At 42.6% G+C, this 21,857-nt stretch overlaps 2 protein-coding genes across 4 annotated transcripts in view; both read right to left on the bottom strand.

Moving 5' to 3' along the window:
- senp3a (SUMO specific peptidase 3a) overlaps positions 1 to 1,201 on the bottom strand; it is a 33,404-nt gene extending 32,203 nt beyond the window's left edge. The window contains exon 1 of the mRNA XM_037533195.1: positions 1,043 to 1,201. The gene's annotated coding sequence lies outside the window, so the exon portion shown is untranslated. The remainder of the gene's footprint in view (positions 1 to 1,042) is intronic.
- Positions 1,202 to 2,128: 927 nt separating this feature from the next.
- On the bottom strand, positions 2,129 to 18,672 carry plscr3a (phospholipid scramblase 3a). Of its 3 annotated transcripts, none has more exons than XM_017687818.2 (8): positions 18,534 to 18,672; positions 16,379 to 16,467; positions 10,386 to 10,428; positions 9,496 to 9,716; positions 4,569 to 4,730; positions 3,795 to 3,953; positions 2,646 to 2,728; positions 2,129 to 2,270 (listed from the first exon to the last, which is right to left on the bottom strand). In XM_017687818.2, exons 1-7 carry the CDS (start codon positions 18,643 to 18,645, stop codon positions 2,669 to 2,671), a joined length of 846 nt encoding a protein of 281 aa, XP_017543307.1. In that variant the 5' UTR covers positions 18,646 to 18,672; the 3' UTR covers positions 2,129 to 2,270; positions 2,646 to 2,668. The 3 variants fall into 3 exon arrangements, with proteins under 3 accessions (XP_017543307.1, XP_017543306.1, XP_017543305.1); XM_017687817.2 differs by having other exon boundaries at positions 2,620 to 2,728; positions 18,534 to 18,671; XM_017687816.2 differs by lacking the exon at positions 2,129 to 2,270 and having other exon boundaries at positions 2,427 to 2,728; positions 18,534 to 18,671.
- Between the last annotated feature and the right edge of the window lie 3,185 nt (positions 18,673 to 21,857).

The raw sequence follows: 21,857 nt of genomic DNA, 5'->3' as shown, positions 1-21,857 counted from the left end.
AACTCAGACTGAAGACCGTCTCTTTACACAGCACTTAAATCAGCCCTGAGTGAAGGACTCATAGGAATGTATCGTACTGCGCCGGCAGGGTGTCTAACTCTGCTTCCTTCCGTTTTTCTTTTGAGGCTTTTATTTCTAGCAGTATCTGAGCTCAGGAGCAGTTTGTACTCCAACCTATTTGTACTTACCTCATCGTGAGTGACGATGAAGCACTTTCATAGGTCACTCCGAACAAGAGCATCTGCTAAATGCTGGAAAAGGTAAAAGTAGATGAGACCACCTCTTCCAGTGTTTCTGGACCGTGGCGCCTTTCAGACCTGCTATTATTGGCATTTTATTCACCATCCAGAACCACCAGAGAACCTACACGAGTCTTCTGAGCTTATATGGAATGTTGATGATGGAAAACAGTGGAAAATCTGGAATAATGAGTTTTCTTTGGGGACTATTTTGCCGCACAGCACCCTGCATGTCTCCCTCCACCATGAATGGAGTTGAAGTTCTCTAAACTCTCATAAAACAGCGTCTCAGTCATCAGGCAGTGAATTCAGAACCAGCTCATGTAGGAACTTTCTGTAGGAGCTTTTAGAGGGACGTCTGGTTCCCATCACCACCACTGTGAGGAGCTTTTAGAGGGGGACGTCTGGTTCCCATCACCACCACTGTGAACGGTTCTGTTTACATCTTAAACACTTGCAGAATTTTTGGAAAGTGGGTAGAATTTCCCTTTAAGTGGTTTAAAGAGGGCTAATGATGAGCGTTCTACTGTCTGAATGTTCTCAGGTTCTCCGATGAACCGTCGTTTTAAATTAAGGTGGAACGTGTTTAATGTGACCGGTGGTGTGTGTTTGTGTTCGCTGCGCGAAGCTGAAGTGAGCGCCTTCCTCGGATTCCCGTTCCACCTTAAATGCTGCAGCAGCTGCAGTGCTGCGGCCCGGGCTCCGGGAGGTGGGCGCTGCAGTATTTAAGGTGGACCGGGGCAATTCGGAGGAAAGGCTGGCGGTTAGGAAGCCCCGCGCTCGCTGTTCGGCTAAACACTCACCTGCAGTGCAGCCCCGCGGCAGAAGCGCTAACAGTCCGCTACCAGCCCGTCGTGCAGCGGCAGAACCCGCGGTTCCGGGCGGAGGTTCGGCTCTTTCTGCGGTTCTGTTTCTGTTTGGCTCCCATTCATTGAGCGGCGGCGCGACTTTACCGCGAAACACTCCACTTCCGCCGCGCGCCGATGACGCCAGCGCGAGGAAACGGGTGGATCTTCCAATCACAGGCCGCGATCAGCAAGGCGGGCTTCGGTCTGACCAATCAGAGCCGCGATAACTGCACCGCTAATCAATATTCAGTTTATTTTGTGCGAGGAACGCAAATTTTCCCGATTTACGAAAATTAACGAAATTTATTTTATATGTCTAATATTATATATTCTAAAAGTATTCAATTTTTAAAATCGTGGTAAAAATGTTTTTTTTTAGAATAAAAATTAGAATTGTTTCTAAATCGATATGTACAATTTTTCTTACATTTTTTTATTTCTAAAAAAGATCATATTTCTTTAATTCTAGCCATTAAAAATCATGTTAATTTAATATTTAACATTATATATTTTATTTATATATATATATATATATATATATATATATATATATATATATATATATATATATATATATATATATATATATATATATATATATATTATACATATAATATTTCGAAATGTCTTAAACTGATTGTGATGATGATGGTGTTGTTTCTCAATATTTCTAAAATTGTGAGAAAATAAAAATTTTTCCAATAATCCAAAAAAAATTCTAAATATTTCTTAAACTGTTGTACGTTTTTCTAAAATCTTAATGTAATGATAGCAATTCTTAAATTGTATTGATATAAAAATATTTTTTGAATATTTCTTAAACAATCAAATGAGAAAATATAAATTTTTCAAATTTTCTGAATTTATAGCAAAAAAAAATCTTAATTGTTGTACAAAGAATGATATTTTTGTATATTTCTATTTTAAATAAAAGATGTACAATAGCCGTGCTGAGGCTTTAAAGTCTGGAGAAAATGATGGAATATAATAAATATATTAGTAAACTGTAAATAAACCCCAGAGAAAAGGAAACAGGATCAATAGGGAATTTGGGCCTTTTAATAAAAGATATTTGGGCAGCAGTTTTTCTTCACAGCCAGACTGACGACACGGCACTCGCTCCTCAGGCCTCCTCACGCAGTCACACACTCATATAACGATATTTCTCCGTGGATTTAGGGATCTGTGTGATTATATGAGGACAGTGTGCTGCTATTAGATCCGGAACATCAAATATTAATGTAATAAATCTTTCTCCTGCGTTTGTAAAGCTTTATTAAGAGTCTGAATGTAAAATTCCTGAATCCATCCCTGCGTAATCCGGCTTTCCAGCATGAGGGAGAATTAAAATGCTTTATTAAAAGACCAAAAACAGCAGCTCAGCAATTACAGTAGGAGTTCAGGTACAGTTCCCAGACGTTATTCAGACGGTATAAACGAGACAGAGCTCACAGCACATTACACAGGCTCATATTCCATTAATGAAATACAACAATGAGGATTAAAACTATTTATTAATAATCAGTTATTACTCTAATCACTCCGCAGCTTGACGTACAGCAAAAGGACAGGCTTTCATCTTCATCCGAACACGCTGCACTGCTGACCCGAGTCTCCGGTGCTCTCGAAGAACATGAAGTCCTGCAGAACCAGACAGAGTGAAGAGTGAATAACTGAGTGAACGGATGAATGAAACAACACGTGAATGAATGTGTGAATAACTGAGTGAATGGATGAATGAAAGAATACGTGAATGAATGTGTGAATAACTGAGTGAACGGATGAATGAAAGAATACGTGAATGAATGTGTGAATAACTGAGTGAACGGATGAATGAAACAATATGTGAATGAATGTGTGAATAACTGAGTGAACGGATGAATGAAAGAATACGTCAATGAATGTGTGAATACCTGAGTGAACGGATGAATGAAAGAATACATGAATGAATGTGTGAATACCTGAGTGAACGGATGAATGAAAGAATACGTGAATGGATGTGTCAATACCTGAGTGAACGGATGAATGAAAGAATACATGAATGAATGTGTGAATACCTGAGTGAACGGATGAATGAAAGAATATGTGAATGAATGTGTGAATAACTGAGTGAACGGATGAATGAAAGAATACGTGAATGAATGTGTGAATACCTGAGTGAACGGATGAATGAAAGAATACGTGAATGAATGTGTGAATAACTGAGTGAACGGATGAATGAAAGAATACGTGAATGAATGTGTGAATAACTGAGTGAACGGATGAATGAAAGAATACGTGAATGAATGTGTGAATACCTGAGTGAACGGATGAATGAAAGAATACGTGAATGAATGTGTGAATAACTGAGTGAACGGATGAATGAAACAATATGTGAATGAATGTGTGAATAACTGAGTGAAAGGATGAATGAAAGAATACGTCAATGAATGTGTGAATACCTGAGTGAACGGATGAATGAAAGAATACATGAATGAATGTGTGAATACCTGAGTGAACGGGTGAATGAAAGAAAATATGAATGAATGTGTGAATAACTGAGTGAACGGGTGAATGAAAGAATATGTGAATGAATGTGTGAATACCTGAGTGAACGGATGAATGAAAGAATATGTGAATGAATGTGTGAATACCTGAATGATTTAATGAATGAAAATGAGAGTGAATGAATGAATAAATGAATGAATGAACACTGCCCATGACTCACTATGAGGAAACAGGCTCCCAGCAGAATGGCCTTCAGTCTGACGTCCAGGTCGAGAGGGAAGTTGATACCGAAGTTATCGGCGTCAGTCAGTGACTCCTTAATCAGTCCGCTCCACTGCTTACTGATCCGGCCAATCACACTGCCGTCCTTACCTTTCACCTGACGGGGGGAGGGGACACAGTACAGGTGTGTTACAGCTGTGATGGCATGATAACAAGTATGCAGGTGTGTTACAGGTGTGCAGGTGTGTTACAGTTGTGTAGGTACGATACAGGTGTGTTACAGGTGTGCAGGTGTGTTACAGTTGTGTAAGTACGATACAGGTGTGTTACAGGTGTGCAGGTGTGTTACAGTTGTGTAGGTACGATACAGGTGTGTTACAGGTGTGCAGGTGTGTTACAGTTGTGTAAGTACGATACAGGTGTGTTACAGGTGTGCAGGTTTGTTACAGTTGTGTAGGTACGATACAGGTGTGTTACAGGTGTGCAGGTTTGTTACAGTTGTGTAAGCATACATACATAACACACCTGTAGCCACCGCGTTTACCTGCACTGAATACGTGAAAAGGCTGCCGTAAAGAAGTTAACGAACAGAAGACCTACAGAAACAGCTCAAACAAACATGCTAACGTGGCTAACAGTGAATGGAAGCTGGTGGCCACCAGTTAGCATTATCTGTTGATCTAATGGGTGGCTGATCATCTTCATCTACTGTCAGAGGCATTCGTTTCTGTGAGTGAACTGTTCCTTAAAGACCTCACGCTGAAACACACACATCGAAGTCGACGTCTCCGCAGCAGCTGATGGCACACAGAGGCCCCTCGATGGTCAGCAGCGGCTCATGCGAAGCCCCCAGCACTGAGAATTTGGGCAGGAACGGGTGCCAGTTCTGCACCACAAACCCGATCGTATTCCCCGGAGGAGCCTGGACCTCCATCTGCAATCAGTCATCAATAATCAATCATTAATCATCAGTTTACTGCTGCAATCCATCAAACTCTCAGGGATCCGCCCACCAGCTCCTGCTGAGGGCAAGGTTTACAGAGAAACAGCCCCCTTAAACATAAAGAGACTCAGTTTATATCACAGTAGGAAGTTTTAGATCCACATTGCTGCTGGAAGCTTCCAGCGTCAGACAAATTCATTCATTATTTATTCAATTAGCAGCACCAGTTTTAATAAGCACCTTTAAACCTCCAGCTTGTTTCATAGTGATGCTTATTACTCAGTCACTACAGGGAGGTCAGTGAAAACTGGCTGAGCTGTTCTTAGATTACAGGAGTGTGTAATAAACCTTTGGTCATTTAGGAGGTCACTGAGGCGTTGATTAGATGAAGCAGGTGTTGATGATTAGCTGAAATGAACACTGGGCTAAGAAACGATTGAAAACACTGATCACACATCAATTCACCGCTTATTGTATTAATGCTATTTGCTACACAGGACATCCGTAGTTTATGGCATATTTCAGTGCAAATGAACAAAATGATTTTAAAACAAAATAAAGTGGTTTGATAAAAGCATAAGGTTGCCACGACAACTGACATAACCTCACAGAAATGTATGTAAATGCTTATTCCAATAGGCATAATTTACTTTAAAAGGTAATATTTGCCTTTATGTAGGTTTATGTCAGTTGTCATGACAACCTAATGTAGGTGCCATGTTGTCTTATGAGCAGCACATGACAATAAAGTGGTAGCAAAACTTTAGAAATTTTGAATGATTTGTATGAAGTCACTGATTAAATCCTGAGTCTGAGATCGAGTCCTTGATCCACCGCCGGTGTGCCGTATTGATTATGTTCATCACAGTGTGGTCCCGTCTGACAGCGTAATAAAGGTCGGGCTGTATATGCAGGTTTAATATCTCCCTGCTGGCTCAGCAGCTCCTCCAGCAGTAAACAGCGGAAAATCCCAGGCAGTAAAAGTTCTGTACATAATACAGGTGTGAACCTCTGACCTCACAGTGTCACCACATTAACATTCATTAGGAAACGATTCAGCACAACACAAACCTCACATTTCACCGCCGCTCGGTTTGATCCAGTTATTATTTTGGTATGATTCAAAGTCATTATTGGAAATGTACTGAATACACAAATGTCTGTCTGTGTGTGTGTGTCTGTGTGTGTGTGTCTGTGTGTGTGTGTCTGTGTGTGTGTCTGTGTGTGTCTGTGTGTGTGTCTGTGCGTGTGTGTGTGTGTTTGTGTGTGTGTGTCTGTGCGTGTGTGTGTGTGTTTGTGTGTGTGTGTGTGTGTCTGTGCGTGTGTGTGTCTGTGCGTGTGTCTGTGTGTGTGTCTGTGTGTGTCTGTGTGTGTGTGTCTGTGCGTGTGTCTGTGTGTGTGTCTGTGTGTATCTGTGTGTGTGTGTCTGTGCGTGTGTGTGTCTGTGCATGTGTGTGTGTCTGTGCGTGTGTGTGTGTGTCTGTGCATGTGTGTGTGTGTGTGTGTGTGTGTGTCTGTGCGTGTGTGTGTCTGTGCGTGTGCGCGTGTTTGTGTGTGTGTGTGTTTGTGTGTGTGTGTGTGTGTGTGTCTGTGCGTGTGTGTGTGTTTGTGTGTGTGTGTGTGTGTGTCTGTGCGTGTGTGTGTCTGTGCGTGTGTGTGTGTGTGTGCGTGTGTGTGTCTGTGCGTGTGTGTGTGTCTGTGCGTGTGTGTGTGTGTTTGTGTGTGTGTGTGTGTGTGTGTCTGTGCGTGTGTGTGTCTGTGCGCGTGCGTGTGTGTGTGTGTGTCTGTGCGTGTGTGTGTCTGTACGTGTGTCTGTGTGTATGTCTGTGTGTGTCTGTGTGTGTGTGTGTCTGTGCGTGTGTGTGTGTGTCTGTGCATGTGTGTGTGTGTTTGTGTGTGTGTGTGTGTTTGTGTGTGTGTGTGTGTGTGTGTGTGTCTGTGCGTGTGTGTGTGTCTGTGCGTGTGTGTGTGTGTTTGTGTGCGTGTGTGTGTTTGTGTGTGTGCGTGTGTGTGTGTCTGTGCGTGTGTGTGTGTGTCTGTGCGTGTGCGTGTGTGTTTGTGTGCGTGTGTGTGTGTGTTTGTGTGCGTGTGTGGTGTGTGTGTGTGAGAGGGAGAGATGTGTGTGTTGGGGGGTGAGTCATTCAAATGAACTGTCACTCTGTGATTATGCAGCTCTTAGTGGAGAAGCCTTGTTTGAATCCGATTTGTACCGTCTGAACAAACAGTCATAACTCGGGAAATGTTTACTCTATCGCTTAACCGGATAGATGGTGTGAGATGAGACCCCTTGAGGATTAGTTAGGTGTAGTTTTGTGTGTATTGAGAAGAAAATGTCTGAGTTATGATGAGTTAAACACAGAGAAAATCCTGAAATAAGCAAATTCTGATTTTGAGAAATTTACATGGGAGTGAATGGTTTTCTGTGCCTAGTGCCAAACAAACAGTCATAACTCTAAAGCTAATTGATAAAACGGTGAGATATTTTGAGGTTTCAGAAAGGACGAGTTTCTCTACCATTTAAAAAACAGAGTTTCTAGGTGAAAGTTTAAGGATTTTAAAGCAGATTCCCTGCGTGATCAGGTACACGGTACCTATATTGAGTTATAGTGAGTTATATTGAGCTATATTGAGTTATATTGAGTTATATTGAGTTATATTGAGTTGTATTGAGCTGTATTGAGTTATATTGAGTTATATTGAGTTATATTGAGTTGTATTGAGCTGTATTGAGTTATATTAAGTTGTATTGCGTTATATTAAGTTATATTAAGTTGTGTTGAGTTATATTGAGCTGTATTGAGTTATATTGAGCTGTATTGAGTTATATTGAGTTATATTGAGCTGTATTGAATTATATTGAGCTGTATTGAGTTATATTGAGTTATATTGAGTTATATTGAGTTGTATTGAGTTGTATTGTGCTGTATTGATTTATATTAAGTTGTATTGAGTTATATTGAGTTATATTAAGTTGTGTTGAGTTATATTGAGTTATATTGCATTGTATTGAGCTGTATTGAGTTTTATTAAGTTGTATTGCGTTATATTAAGTTATATTAAGTTGTGTTGAGTTATATTGAGCTGTATTGAGTTATATTGAGCTGTATTGAGTTATCTCATAAGCTGTATTGAGTTGTATTGAGTTATATTGAGTTGTATTGAGCTGTAGTGAGTTGTATCAAGCTGCATTGAGTTGTATTGAGTTATAGTGAGTTGCATTGAGCTGTATTGAGTTGTACTGAGCTGCATTGAGTTGTACTGAGCTGTATTGAGTTACTGAGTTGCATTGAGTTGTATGGAGTTATATTGAGTTGTATTGAGCTGTATTGAGTTCTACTGAGCTGCATTGAGTTGTATTGAGTTATATTGAGTTGTATTGAGTTGTATTGAGTTAAATTGAGTTGTATTGAGTTACTGAGCTGCATTGAGTTGTATTGAGTTAAATTGAGTTGTATTGAGCTGTATTGAGTTAGTGAGCTGCATTGAGTTGTATTGAGTTATATTAATTTGTATTGAGTTATATTGAGTTATATTGAGCTGTATTGAGCTGCATTGAGTTGTATTGAGTTATATTGAGCTGTATTGAGTTGTATTGAGCTGTATTGAGCTGTATTGAGTTATATTGAGTTATATTGAGCTGTATTGAGCTGTATTGAGTTATGTTGAGTTATATTGAGTTGTATTGAGTTATATTGAGTTATATTGAGCTGTACTGAGCTGTATTGAGTTATGTTGAGTTATATTGAGCTGTATTGAGCTGTATTGAGCTGTATTGAGTTATATTGAGTTGTACTGAGTTATATTGAGCTGTATTGAGTTATATTGAGTTATATTGAGCTGTATTGAGTTATATTGAGTTATATTGAGCTGTATTGAGCTGTATTGAGTTATGTTGAGTTATATTGAGTTGTATTGAGTTATATTGAGTTATATTGAGCTGTACTGAGCTGTATTGAGTTATGTTGAGTTATATTGAGTTGTATTGAGTTATATTGAGTTATATTGAGCTGTACTGAGCTGTATTGAGTTATGTTGAGTTATATTGAGCTGTATTGAGCTGTATTGAGTTATATTGAGTTGTACTGAGTTATATTGAGCTGTATTGAGTTATATTGAGTTATATTGAGCTGTATTGAGTTATATTGAGTTATATTGAGCTGTATTGAGCTGTATTGAGTTATGTTGAGTTATATTGAGTTGTATTGAGTTATATTGAGTTATATTGAGCTGTACTGAGCTGTATTGAGTTATGTTGAGTTATATTGAGCTGTATTGAGCTGTATTGAGCTGTATTGAGTTATATTGAGTTGTACTGAGTTATATTGAGCTGTATTGAGTTATATTGAGCTGTATTGAGTTATATTGAGTTATATTGAGTTGTATTGAGTTATATTGAGCTGTATTGAGTTATATTGAGTTGCATTGAGCTGTATTGAGTTATGTTGAGTTATACTGAGTTGTATTGAGTTATATTGAGTTATATTGAGCCGTACTGAGTTATATTGAGCTGTATTGAGTTATATTGAGCTGTACTGAGTTATATTGAGTTGTATTGAGTTATATTGAGCCGTACTGAGCTGTATTGAGTTACGTTGAGTTATATTGAGCTGTATTGAGTTACGTTGAGTTATATTGAGTTGTATTGAGTTATATTGAGCCGTACTGAGCTGTATTGAGTTACGTTGAGTTATATTGAGCTGTATTGAGTTACGTTGAGTTATATTGAGCTGTATTGAGATGGACTGAGTCACAGTACCTCTTGCAGACAGCAGGGGCACCAGCAGGAAGTGCAGCGGAAAGGCTTAACGAGGCGAATCACTTCCTGTTCGTTGTGGTCAGTGATTTTGAGGTCGAAGCTCCTCTGCGGGCCGCAGCAGTTCCGGGTGCAGCAGTCGTTCTGCTCCTTGGCGCTGTAGATCTTCTGACCCAAACTGTTCTTTATCTCATAGCGGTTATTCGTCTCAAAGCCGATGATCGCTGGACATGAACATGAGGAGAGATGAGAGACGAGGCTGAGTCAGACGCTCTGAACGGAAGCGAATCTTACGCAATCCACATGTACTGCTAAATCATATGTCCTATGTTTCCTAATCCTTATGCCAATATATGTCAGAATTTAAAACACCATGCAAAATATTTGGCTTTTTAACCTTTTACATCATGTGATAATTTCAGGATGAATGAACCTAAAATTGCTCAAAACTACATATTAATATTAATGTTTTTTCCTCGGCTGAACTGCTGCAGTTCAAAATTACAGAATATACTGGTGGATTCCAACTTATCTATAACTTCTTATCCTTAATTGGCCTGAATATACAGTATGATTTAGTAAAATCATGCATTGCTGTATACAGTTCCCTACCTGTACATGATGAATGTATTATACAATCATATGGTCAAATTTATGGATCAATATAAACCACTATTTAGGTGAAATGTATGGAAATGCTAACTGTGGTCCACTTTTTCCCATGTATATAACATCTTGCAATCATTTCTTATTACAAATATATTGTAGAATATATTTATAATACATCATGAATGAGATACCATGTATTTTAATATACACCAAATGTTATATAAGCTTAATCGTAGTTTGTGTAGGAGGAGCAAATCAGTTTCACACAAATCCCAGATCATCACCTTCAAGAAGCTCGACCTTCTGGTGAACCAAAATCTGATCAATCTGCAAAATAAAAAGGCAGAATTTTATTACATTTTCATTCTGGATGAAAAATTTAATTGAATATTTTTATAAACATTATATAAACATAAACAGGGCGGCACGGTGGCGTGGTGGGTAGCGCTGTCGCCTCACAGCGAGGAGGGCCTGGGTTCGATTCCCCGGCCGGGTGACCGGGGTCCTCTCTGTGTGGAGTTTGCATGTTCTCCCCGTGTCTGCGTGGGTTTCCTCTGGGTTCTCCGGTTTCCTCCCACAGTCCAAAGACATGCAGTCAGGCCAATTGGACATGTTAAATTGCCCCTAGGTGTGAGTGACTGTCTGTGTGTCTGCCCTGTGATGGACTGGCGACCTGTCCAGGGTGTATCCTGCCTTCCGCCCGATGACTGCTGGGATAGGCTCCAGCACCCCCCCGCGACCCTGACGGAGAAGCGGCTTGGAAAATGGATGGATGGATGGATATAAACATAAACATTCCTAACTTCTGCGTTTTCAGTCCATTTAGAACTTTTTGATTTACAGCTTCCTGCTATGTGAAACCAGCACCAACCAGCATGTTAGGTCCATATTACACTGTAAAGATTCTCATCAGATCCACTTTAAAAAGATCGACTTTTTACTCAACTCAAGAATGACTTTAATTGAAAGAATCGTTCATTCAAAGTATTTATTTAGGCTGAATAAAACTCGTTAATTTACTTGTTACCACATGAAGCCATTTTTATGTAGATACTTTTACAGCGTATTAAGTTTTATCTAAAGTCCTCATTGGGCTCTCTTGTCTTATGTAAACTACACCCTCTTAAAGGGGTTCTTCAAGCGTTCTTTAGTAAAGACAATGGCTCTGTGTAGAACCATGAACACTTAAAGAACCCATTGTATGTTTAAAGAGTTCTCTGCATGGTGAAATGGTTCTTCCGATTGATGGAGAATGCATTGTATATGGTTCTGTCTAGAAACAAAAGGGTTCTGCTATTGTTACGAGCTTGACAAACAATAGCAGAACCCTTTTTTGGTGCTAGATAGAACCATTGTGAAAAAGCTTTTATATAGAACCATACACACCACATTCTCCATCAATCTATAGAACCATTTCTGCAGGCAGAGAACCATTTAAGTATACAAAGGGTTCTTAAAGTGTTCATGGTTCTCTGTAGAACCACTGGCTTTACTAAACCCATCTTTCAGGGTGTATGTGTACATTAATTACCATATCTTTGTTTTTATTCTTAGTAAATGCAGGCGCCATGATTTAACAGCTGCACTGTTTAAGGCGGAATGGAAAATTTGAATACGAAGCCAACAGGATGAGGATCTACGCAACATCCATCCATCCATCCATCCATTATCTTCCGCTTCTCCGGGGTTCGGGTCGCGGGGGCAGCATCCTAAGCAATGAAGCCCAGACCTCCCTTTCCCCAGCCACTTCCACAAGCTCTCCAAGGGGGATTCCGAGGCGCTCCCAGGCCAGCTGGGCGATATAGTCGCGCCAGCGTGTCCTGGGTCTTCCCCGGGGTCTCCTCCCAGGTGGACTCGCCTGTGACACCTCCCGAGGGAGGCGTCCAGGAGGCATCCTAACCAGATGCCCGAACCACCTCAGCTGGCTCCTCTCGACGTGAAGAAGCAGCGGCTCTACTCCGAGTCCCTCCCGGATGACTGAACTTCTCACCCTATCTCTCAGGGAGAGTCCAGACACCCTGCGGAGGAAACTCATTTCGGCCGCTTGTATTCGCGATCTTATTCTTTCGGTCATTACCCAAAGCTCATGACCATAGGTGAGGGTGGGAACGTAGATCGACCGGTAAATCGAGAGCCTTGCCTTATGTCTCAGCTCTTTCTTTACCACAACAGACCGGTAAAGAGCCCGCATCACTGCTGACCCAGCACCAATCCGCCTGTCAATCTCCCGCTCCCTTGTACCATCACTCGTGAACAAGACCCCGAGATACTTGAACTCCTCCACTTGAGGCAAGAGCCTATCCCCGACCCAGAGAGGGCTCTCCACCCTTTTCCGCCTGAGAACCATGGTCTCGGATTTAGAGGTACTGATTCTCATCCCAGCCGCTTCACACTCGGCTGCAAACCGATCCAGCGAAAGCTGAAGTTCGCGGCCTGATGTCCCCAATAGGACCACATCATCTGCAAACAGCAGCGATGTGACCCTGAGGTCACCAAACCGGACACCCTCCATCCCTTGACTGCGCCTAGAAATTCTATCCATAAAAATTATGAATAGAATCGGTGACAAAGGGCAGCCCTGACGGAGTCCAACTCTCACTGGGAACGAGTCTGACTTACTGCCGGCCATGCGAACCAAACTCCTGCTTTGTTTGTACAGGGCCTGAATGGCTCGTAGCAAAGAGCCATGTACCCCGTACTCCCGAAGCACCTCCCACAGAATACCCCGGGGAACACAGTCGAATGCCTTCTCCAGATCCACAAAGCACATGTGGACTGGTTGGGCAAACTCCCATGAACCCTCCAGAATCCTGGAGAGGGTGAAGAGTTGGTCCAGTGTTCCACGACCAGGGCGGAACCCGCACTGTTCCTCCTGGATCCGAGGTTCGACTATAAGCCGGACTCTCTTCTCCAGTACCCCTGCATAGACCTTGCCAGGGAGGCTGAGGAGTGTGATTCCCCTGTAGTTGGAACACACCCTCCGGTCCCCTTTTTTAAAAAGAGGCACCACCACCCCAGTCTGCCAATCCAGTGGCACCGCCCCCGATGTCCACGCAATGTTGAAAAGGCGTGTCAGCCAAGACAGCCCCACAACATCCAGAGCCTTGAGGAACTCAGGGCGGATCTCATCCACCCCTGGAGCCTTGCCACCAAGGAGCTTCTTAACTACCTTAGCGACTTCGGCCTCAGTAATGGACAAGCCTATTCCCATGTCCCCAGACTCAGCCTCCTCACTGGAGAACGTGTCGGTGGGATTGAGAAGGTCCTCAAAGTACTCCTTCCACCGCCCAATGACGTCTTCAGTCGAAGTCAGCAGCACACCATCTCCACTATATACAGTGCTAGTGGCACACTGCTTTCCCCTTCTGAGTCGCCTGACGGTTTGCCAGAATCTTTTCGGAGCCGACTTAAAGTCACTTTCCAAGGCCTCACCAAACTCCTCCCATACACGGGTTTTTGCCTTGGCGACAACTGAAGCCGCAGATCGCTTGGCCTGTCGATACCTGCCAGCTGCCTCTGGTGTCCCACAGGCCAACCATGCCCGGTAGGACTCCTTCTTCAGCTTGATGGCATCTCTCACCTGGGGTGTCCACCACCGGGTTCGAGGATTACCGCCCCGACAGGCACCAACTACCTTACGGCCACAGCTACAGTCAGCCGCTTCAGCAATGGAGGAACGGAACATGGCCCATTCTGAGTCAATGTCCCCCACCTCCCCCGATATCTGGTCAAAGTTCTGACGGAGGTGTGAGTTGAAGATCAATCTGACAGGTTCTTCTGCTAGACGTTCCCAGCAAACCCTCACTATACGTTTGGGCTTGCCTGGTCTGACCGGCATCTTCCCCCACCACCTGATCCAACTCACCACCAGGTGGTGATCAGTTGACAGCTCAGCTCCTCTCTTTACCCGAGTGTCCAAAACACATGGCCGCAAGTCCGATGACACGACTACAAAGTCAATCATTGAACTGCGGCCTAGGGTGTCCTGGTGCCATGTGCACTTATGGACATCCTTGTGTTCAAACATGGTGTTCGTGATGGACAAACTGTGGTTTGCGCAGAAGTCCAAACACTGAACACCACTCGGGTTCAGATCAGAGAGGCCATTCATCCCAATCACACCCCTCCAGGTCTCACTGTCATTGCCCACGTGAGCATTGAAGTCCCCCAGTAGGACAATAGAGTCTCCAGGAGGAGCACCTTCAAGCACCCTTCCCAAGGACTCTAAGAAGGCTGGGTACTCTGAACTGCTGTTCGGTGCATAAGCACAGACAACAGTCAGGACCCATTCCCCAACCCGAAGGCGTAGGGAAGCTACCCTCTCGTCCACCGGAGAAAACCCCAACATACAGGCACCGAGTCGAGGGGCTATGAGAAAGCCCACACCTGCCCGCCGCCTCTCACCATGGGCAACTCCAGAAAAGAATAAAGTCCAGCCCCTCTCAAGGAGATTGGACCCAGATCCCAAGCTGTGTGTTGAGGTGAGCCCGACTATATCTAGCCGGTATCTCTCAACCTCGCGCACCAACTCAGGCTCTTTCCCCGCCAGTGAGGTAACGTTCCAAGTTCCAAAAGCCAGTTTCAGCAACCGAGGATCAGAACGCCAAGGCCCACGCCTTTGGACACTGCCCGATCCACAACGCACCGAACCCCTACTACTGCCCCTCCCATTGGTGGTGGGTCGATGGGAGGGGGGACTCATGTAACTCCTTCGGGCTGGGCCCGGCCGGGCACCATGAGTAAATGCCCGGCCACCAGACGCTCGCTGGCGAGCCCCTCCCCCAGGCCTGGCTCCAGGGTGGGGCCCCGGTAACCCTGATCCGGGCAGGGTACACAAGTCCTGCTTTTGTGTCTTCATAGGGGTTATTATGGATCACACTTTGTCTGGCCTGTCACCTAGAACCAGTTTGCCATGGGAGACCCTACCAGGAGCTTTTGCTCCAGACAACATAGCTCCTAAGATCATTCAAGCATGCAAACCCCTCCACCACGATAAGGTGGTGATCCAAGGAGAGGGATCTACGCAACAATGTAATATATTATATTCTTATACAATATATTACATATTACATTATACTCTTATGTATTAAATATATTGTCGCTGTACAAAGAAAAATATGTATATTTATTTAAAAAAATTTTACTTTTCTACATAATTTGATTGTGACAGTTGTTGTTTACATTGTGTGAAATGAATTGGACCAATAGAAATGCTCCGAAAGTGCCTGGAATAAAATCTCTTTACATGACATATTTTAGAGATTCCTGTTTTTTCTCTGGGCAGTAACAATATATAATACACTGCATTTAAATGTTGTAAAACACGACTGTTTAAAACTTTGGAATAACAGTTTTAAATGCAATAATTTTTATAAAGTTTTCCTGAGAATAAAATTATTCTAATATGATGACATCACTCCACAACTTCATAGACCTCAACTAATCAGTATGAAGCTGTAAATGAAACAGAATGAGTTTGTCCAGAGTAAAAACAGAGATGGAGAAGGTTCTAAAACACTCAAGAAATCCAGAAAGAAGTTCTAGTGAAATTTATATCCAGAATGAATTTCTAATGAAATTAATGTCCAGAATGAATTTCTAATAAAATTAACATCCAAAATTAGGTTCTAATAACATTAACATTCAGAATTAAGTTCTAGTAAAATTAATATTCAGAATGAAATTCTAATAAAATTAACGTCCAGAATGTCTTACATTTGAAAATTGGTTTCAAGTCAAGAGGCTTTTATTGTCATTCCATCTCTGTACAGATACACAGTGGAGTGAAATTACGTTCCTCCGGGAACATCACGGAACGCAGTGAGATAACAGACGGAAACACGGCGGCTACTGAGGTAGGAAAACCTGAGGAAAACAGCGAAAACAGTGTAGCAGCAATGATCCAGATACAGCATCAAAAGAGGTGTGTGTGTCTATAGAGTGTGTGTGTGAAGGGGGGGGGGGGGTAGTTCAGTCCTTGTGAGGTAAGAAATATGATAAATAGATCATTACCAGTCTATTACCTGCTGTTTAACCATTTTTTTTGGAATTCCCCAAATTTTAATATTGAATAAATGCCCTCTCCTGTTTATCTTACAGTAATCCAGCTTAAACTGTATAAGTTATTATTGAATTAATCAACAGCAATTATTAATGTAACGATGCTGCATGTTAACACATTCCAATGTAGGGAATAATAACAAAATGAAAAAAATTAAAGTAAAGAATAAAAAAGAAATAACACTCAAAAATGTGTTTGGTGTGGTTAGACTCTCACCTGTGTGAGGTATTCCAGTCCAGGTGGAGCTGCAGGTGGAGCATAACCTGGAGCAGCAAAGCCAACTGGTGTTGTCTCCATTATTCGCTCTGATAATGAATAAGAAATATATTTATAGTCCAGTGTTATTACAGTTAAAACTAAAAAGAATGTTGTGTTGATAAAGTAAAGTAATAAAACATGCATTAGCCAGACTTAACCGTATAACATAAAACAGTAAAGAAAAGTCTCTCAGTCCTGCTCCCGATGTCCTGAAGGTCATGTTGCTCGCCTGATTCCCAACAGATTACATTATGGATTTTTATTAAACAACTGCTACAGGTTCTAAATTTAAAGATTAAGTTTAACAATTTACAAAAGGAATGAACTGAGCAGAAATAATAATAATATTGCAGTTTAAACCATATTCATCCTCATTTTTGAAGAACATCATTTTCCAAAATATTTTGGAAAAAATTAAGGTTTTATGTATGAGTACAACCAAAACCCCTCCCAGTTCAACCAAACCCCTCCCAGTTCAACCAAAACTCCTCCCAGTTCAACCAAAACTCCTCCCAGTTCAACCAAAACTCCTCCCAGTACAACCAAACCCCTCCCAGTTCAACCAAAACTCCTCCCAGTACAACCAAAATCCCTCTTACTACAACCAACACTCCTCCCAGTACAACCAAAACTCCTCCCAGTTCAACCAAAACTCCACCCCCCCAGTACAACCAAAACTCCTCCCAGTTCAACCAAAACATCTCCCAGTTCAACCAAAACCCCTCCCGGTTCAACCAAAACACCTCCCAGTTCAACCAAAACTCCTCCCAGTACAACCAAAACTCCTCCCAGTTCAACCAAAACATCTCCCAGTTCAACCAAAACCCCTCCCAGTTCAACCAAAACACCTCCCAGTTCAACCAAAACCCCTCCCAGTTCAACCAAAACCCCTCCCAGTTCAACCAAAACACCTCCCAGTTCAACCAAAACCCCTCCCAGTTCAACCAAAACATCTCCCAGTTCAACCAAAACCCCTCCCAGTTCAACCAAAACCCCTCCCAGTTCAACCAAAACATCTCCCAGTTCAACCAAAACCCCTCCCAGTTCAACCAAAACACCTCCCAGTTCAACCAAAACATCTCCCAGTTCAACCAAAACTCCTCCCAGTTCAACCAAAACCCCTCCCAGTTCAACCAAAACTCCTCCCAGTACAACCCAAACTCATCTCAATTCAACCAAAAATCCTCCCAGTACAACCCAAACTCCTCCCCCTTCAGGTGGTCACTGGTCATGCGATCCGTGTCTGTGAGGAAGACAATCATGGAGGTTGGGGAAGCTAAAATCTTATCAGGACACAATCCAGATACTGGACACAGGAAGTGACCACGTGTAAACGGGGGCTAAGATACTCAGTACTTAAGTCGTTTTTTGTCCAGATACTTTTGTACTTTTACTCAAGCTGTTTTAACTGAAGGTACTTTTCCTTTTGTCATCTCTTTACCAAAGTATCAAACCTTCTACTTAAGTACTGATTAGGCCTCTCCACCCCCTCTGACCTCTATTTATCACCGCCAATGCAGCCGATTAAAGCCCAGAGCTGATTATTACATCATCATCTCAATATTCAGCAGTTACTCACAACGAGCTGCTGTAACGAAGCCAAGAGATGATTACTGTAATGAACGTGTTCTTCAGGAGTAATGAGCAGCATTTCTTACAGAAACACACGTGTCTAAAAGAGAAGCGACTAAATAAAGCATGAACGGCTTTGATGGAGTTAAAATGTCAAAGTTTTAAACATTTTCTACGTTAACAGGCAAATTTAGAAAACCTCGACAATGCAATTCCAACAAAACACCACTGCTGTGTTTTATCACTGGTGATCACGTTAATAATAAGTATAATAATTAATACAAATACATAGCAGAAGTTTGTCCTAAAACCTTTAACCCTTAATAAAAATTCAGAAATGATTTTGTTTCACAGAAATTAACTTCAGGCCACCTGAAGCTTCGTTTACCTTTAGATTACTTCACAGGGCACAGCTATGAAACTAAGCCTGGTAAAGTGCAGAACTGTTCTCGTTTTATCAGTCCGAGCGGTACCTGTGTACCTTGGCATATCACAGGAAAACTGGGTTTAACAGTGCAGACTTAATTCCGGAGTGACTCACCTGTGCTGAGACTGAGGGGAGAGCTGAGCTCAAACTGGAGCCCAGCGCAGAAATAAAGCAGTAAAGCTGGGAGAAGGTGGAGTGACGGCTGACGCAGAGCAGGGAGGAGCATCACTCAGTGACATCAGAGCTGAAGACGGCAGCGCAGGCAGAAAGACATTTTCAGGTCGGCCTGTGAAAAAATGAGTAAGCAAACGTCCCGCGGTGTCGTAACGTCAGCCTGTCTCACCCTGCTGATTACAACACATCCAAACAACAAGAAACGCGGATCTAAATTTACACCATTCAGTTCAGGATTCAGTTCAGGATTCGGTTCAGGGTTCAGTTCAGGATTCAGTTCAGGATTCAGTTCAGGATTCAGTTCAGGATTCAGTTCAGGATTCAGTTCAGTGTTTTTCAGATGAAATCATTACTGTATGTGAACACTAAAAGGTGCAGTGTGTGAGATTGAAAGGGGGCTCTATTATCAGAAATGGTATATAGTAACAAAATATAGACAGACAGGTAGACAGACAGACAGACAGACAGGTAGACAGGTAGACAGATACAGAAAAGCCCATCTACAGTCAAAAATACATCTAGAAATAAACCCAAATCTGCAGTGAGATCTCCAGGCTGAGATAAGCAGGCAGTGCAGTAATGACTGTACGAGGAGGCGCAGGGAACAGAATATGACCACAATAGATGAGTGTCGAGGTGTGGAGTGTCCAGATCTGCAAGATCTGTGTTTTTATTAGTGAATAATGACCTGTAACTCTGAATCGCTGCGTTCTCGTTATCTTAGAATGACCCTTCATGTCTACAGAGGGAGCAGCTCCTCTTCAACAGAGGCCGCCTTGTTGCTCGGCCAGCGCAGCGCAGGCTAAAGCATACTGCCCTGGACAGGCTTACGGTCCATTAATGTCTGAGCTCTGACGACTTTGATGCACTGAAGTGACGTTACGCCTTGATGTTTTACACACAGATCGCTACGTTAAAAGCTCTTCACTCCATTTTCACCGCAGCAGCAGTTCTTTACGCTGCGTGAACGGACCAACAGAAACAGTCCGAACTGACCTGGAATAAAATCTGGTGAAGTCCAGGAGGGTTTTCTGTCCGTTTCCATTTCCTGTCCGGGTCTTGCTCCAGAGGTTTCACTGTGATGGTGACCAAATCAGCATAAAGTGACTAATAAACTCATTCATCATGGAAAAAGCTGAAGGTCCTCCTGCTGACCTTCTGATACGCCATAAAACCGTATTCATCTTCATGTGACAAACCCGGTATCTGTCGTGACGGGAACAACGATCACGATTTCTGGTTCAGCTCAGTCGTGATAAACGCCCTGTCACTGAACTGAACTCAGCCACGTGTCTAATTAAGCACTGAACGCGCTGATTTCCTCTGTGTAGACGTGAAAACCGCTCTGCTGATTTATGGAACACAGAGATACACCCGTTTCCATAGTTACACTACACCCGTTTCCATAGTTACACTACACCCGTTTCCATAGTTACACTACACCCGTTTCCATAGTTACACTACATGTGTTCTCATAGTTACACTACACCCGTTTCCATAGTTACACTACACCCGTTTCCATAGTTACACTACATGTGTTCTCATAGTTACACTACACCCGTTTCCATAGTTACACTACATGTGTTCTCATAGTTACACTACACCCGTTTCCATAGTTACACTACATGTGCTCTCATAGTTACACTACACCCGTTTCCATAGTTACACTACATGTGTTCTCATAGTTACACTACACCCGTTTCCATAGTTACACTACACCCGTTTCCATAGTTACACTACATGTGTTCTCATAGTGACGCTACAGCGATTTCCATGGTTACACTACACCCTGTTCCCTTTGCTTTCTTTTTTCAAGCTCCTCCCTGAAGACCTACCACAGGGGGCACAGGGGCAGACAATCCCCTCAGAATACAGTTACAGTTAATGCACATTATAGACCAATAAAGATACACAACTTGGCTTACAGCTGTTAAATCAGGACGGAGTGACAGAGATAAATAATGTCCTGCATGATTCCAGGTTTCATTACAACAGTAACACCACCTGCATGAAACCAGGAAGCAGTTACAGCTCTCAGTACGAGACCTCAGTCGCTGCAGAGAGAGTTAAAACGCGACACGAGGCAACAACAGAGAACCGTCAACCAGGTCCACTCTCACCGAATCCTGGCCAGTCAACTGGTCACTCATCAGGAAAAGTGATCACGAATCGTATAACGTATCTAATCCGCTGAAGCTGAACAGCACTGCGCTTCATTCAGTCCTATTTACTTTAACGGGTTTTATAAATGGGCATGTCTGATTTTAACACCTGATTAGTGTCAAAGTCTCTCGCTCCTGCTCTCTGAGCGTTTGATAGACCTCTGTAAATGATTGACCGCCTGCCTGTATCTGGTATAAACACCACCTCTGTGCTCAGTTTTCCAGAGGCTGGAACTGAACCTGGAGGAGAGGCCCAAAAACATCTAACGCCACTTTTACAGCCAGGAGTCATAAAGTTTTATGGCTTTAACGGCCGTTTCTGGTGAACAGGCATGAAGCTTTATCTACACTGCAGAGCTCGATGAACAAGAGCCAAAGCGACACTACTGATCACCTGTAAAGCTGAAATACAACTTACTGCTGAATCTATGTACCTCACCGTGACCCCGAAGGATAGGTGGTTTAGAAAATGGGTGTGTGTGTGTGTGTGTGTGTGTGTGTACACAATAAGTACTAATACCCTTAAAATGATTCTTCAGGGATATGAAGATCATTTATATAGATCATTTGAATATGTAAATATGTTTATACAACAGTTAGTTAGCAAGCTAATTGGTTGAGAAGCTTTCTAACTGCTGTTATTTCACCATAACATCACAAACACTATCACTCCACTGAGATGCTGTTGCTAAGCAACGACTCTGACAGCTGTAGGAGACGCTCGAGCCATTTAAACGTTTTTACTTCTTACTCTGCCACAAACAGAAAACGGACACTGTTAAGACCACATCTGACCGACAGCCGATTTGGTCCGACTCTGAAGACGAGACGACGCTAAATTCCCAAACTGTCGTCGCCACTGAGCAGCTTTTCAGTCGGCAGCTGTGACAGAAGAACAGCTGAACAACCTGGAATCAGCCAGAAATGAACCCAACACCATTCGCCAAACTAAACGGGCTGTAAGAAGCTTTACAGACCGGCTGGAACAAAACAACATTAATACTGATCTGGACAAACTGACCAAACTGAGCTGAACCTGATATTGGCTCAGTTTTACGGCTCAGTCTGATTTGGTCCGACTCTGAAGATCAGACCCGTCTGG

This window comes from Pygocentrus nattereri, chromosome 23, assembly GCF_015220715.1.
Source record: "Pygocentrus nattereri isolate fPygNat1 chromosome 23, fPygNat1.pri, whole genome shotgun sequence".
In the NCBI taxonomy this organism is placed as follows: domain Eukaryota; kingdom Metazoa; phylum Chordata; class Actinopteri; order Characiformes; family Serrasalmidae; genus Pygocentrus; species Pygocentrus nattereri.
The sequence above is the reverse complement of the archived record's forward strand: the minus strand, read 5'-3'. Positions and strand labels throughout refer to the sequence as shown.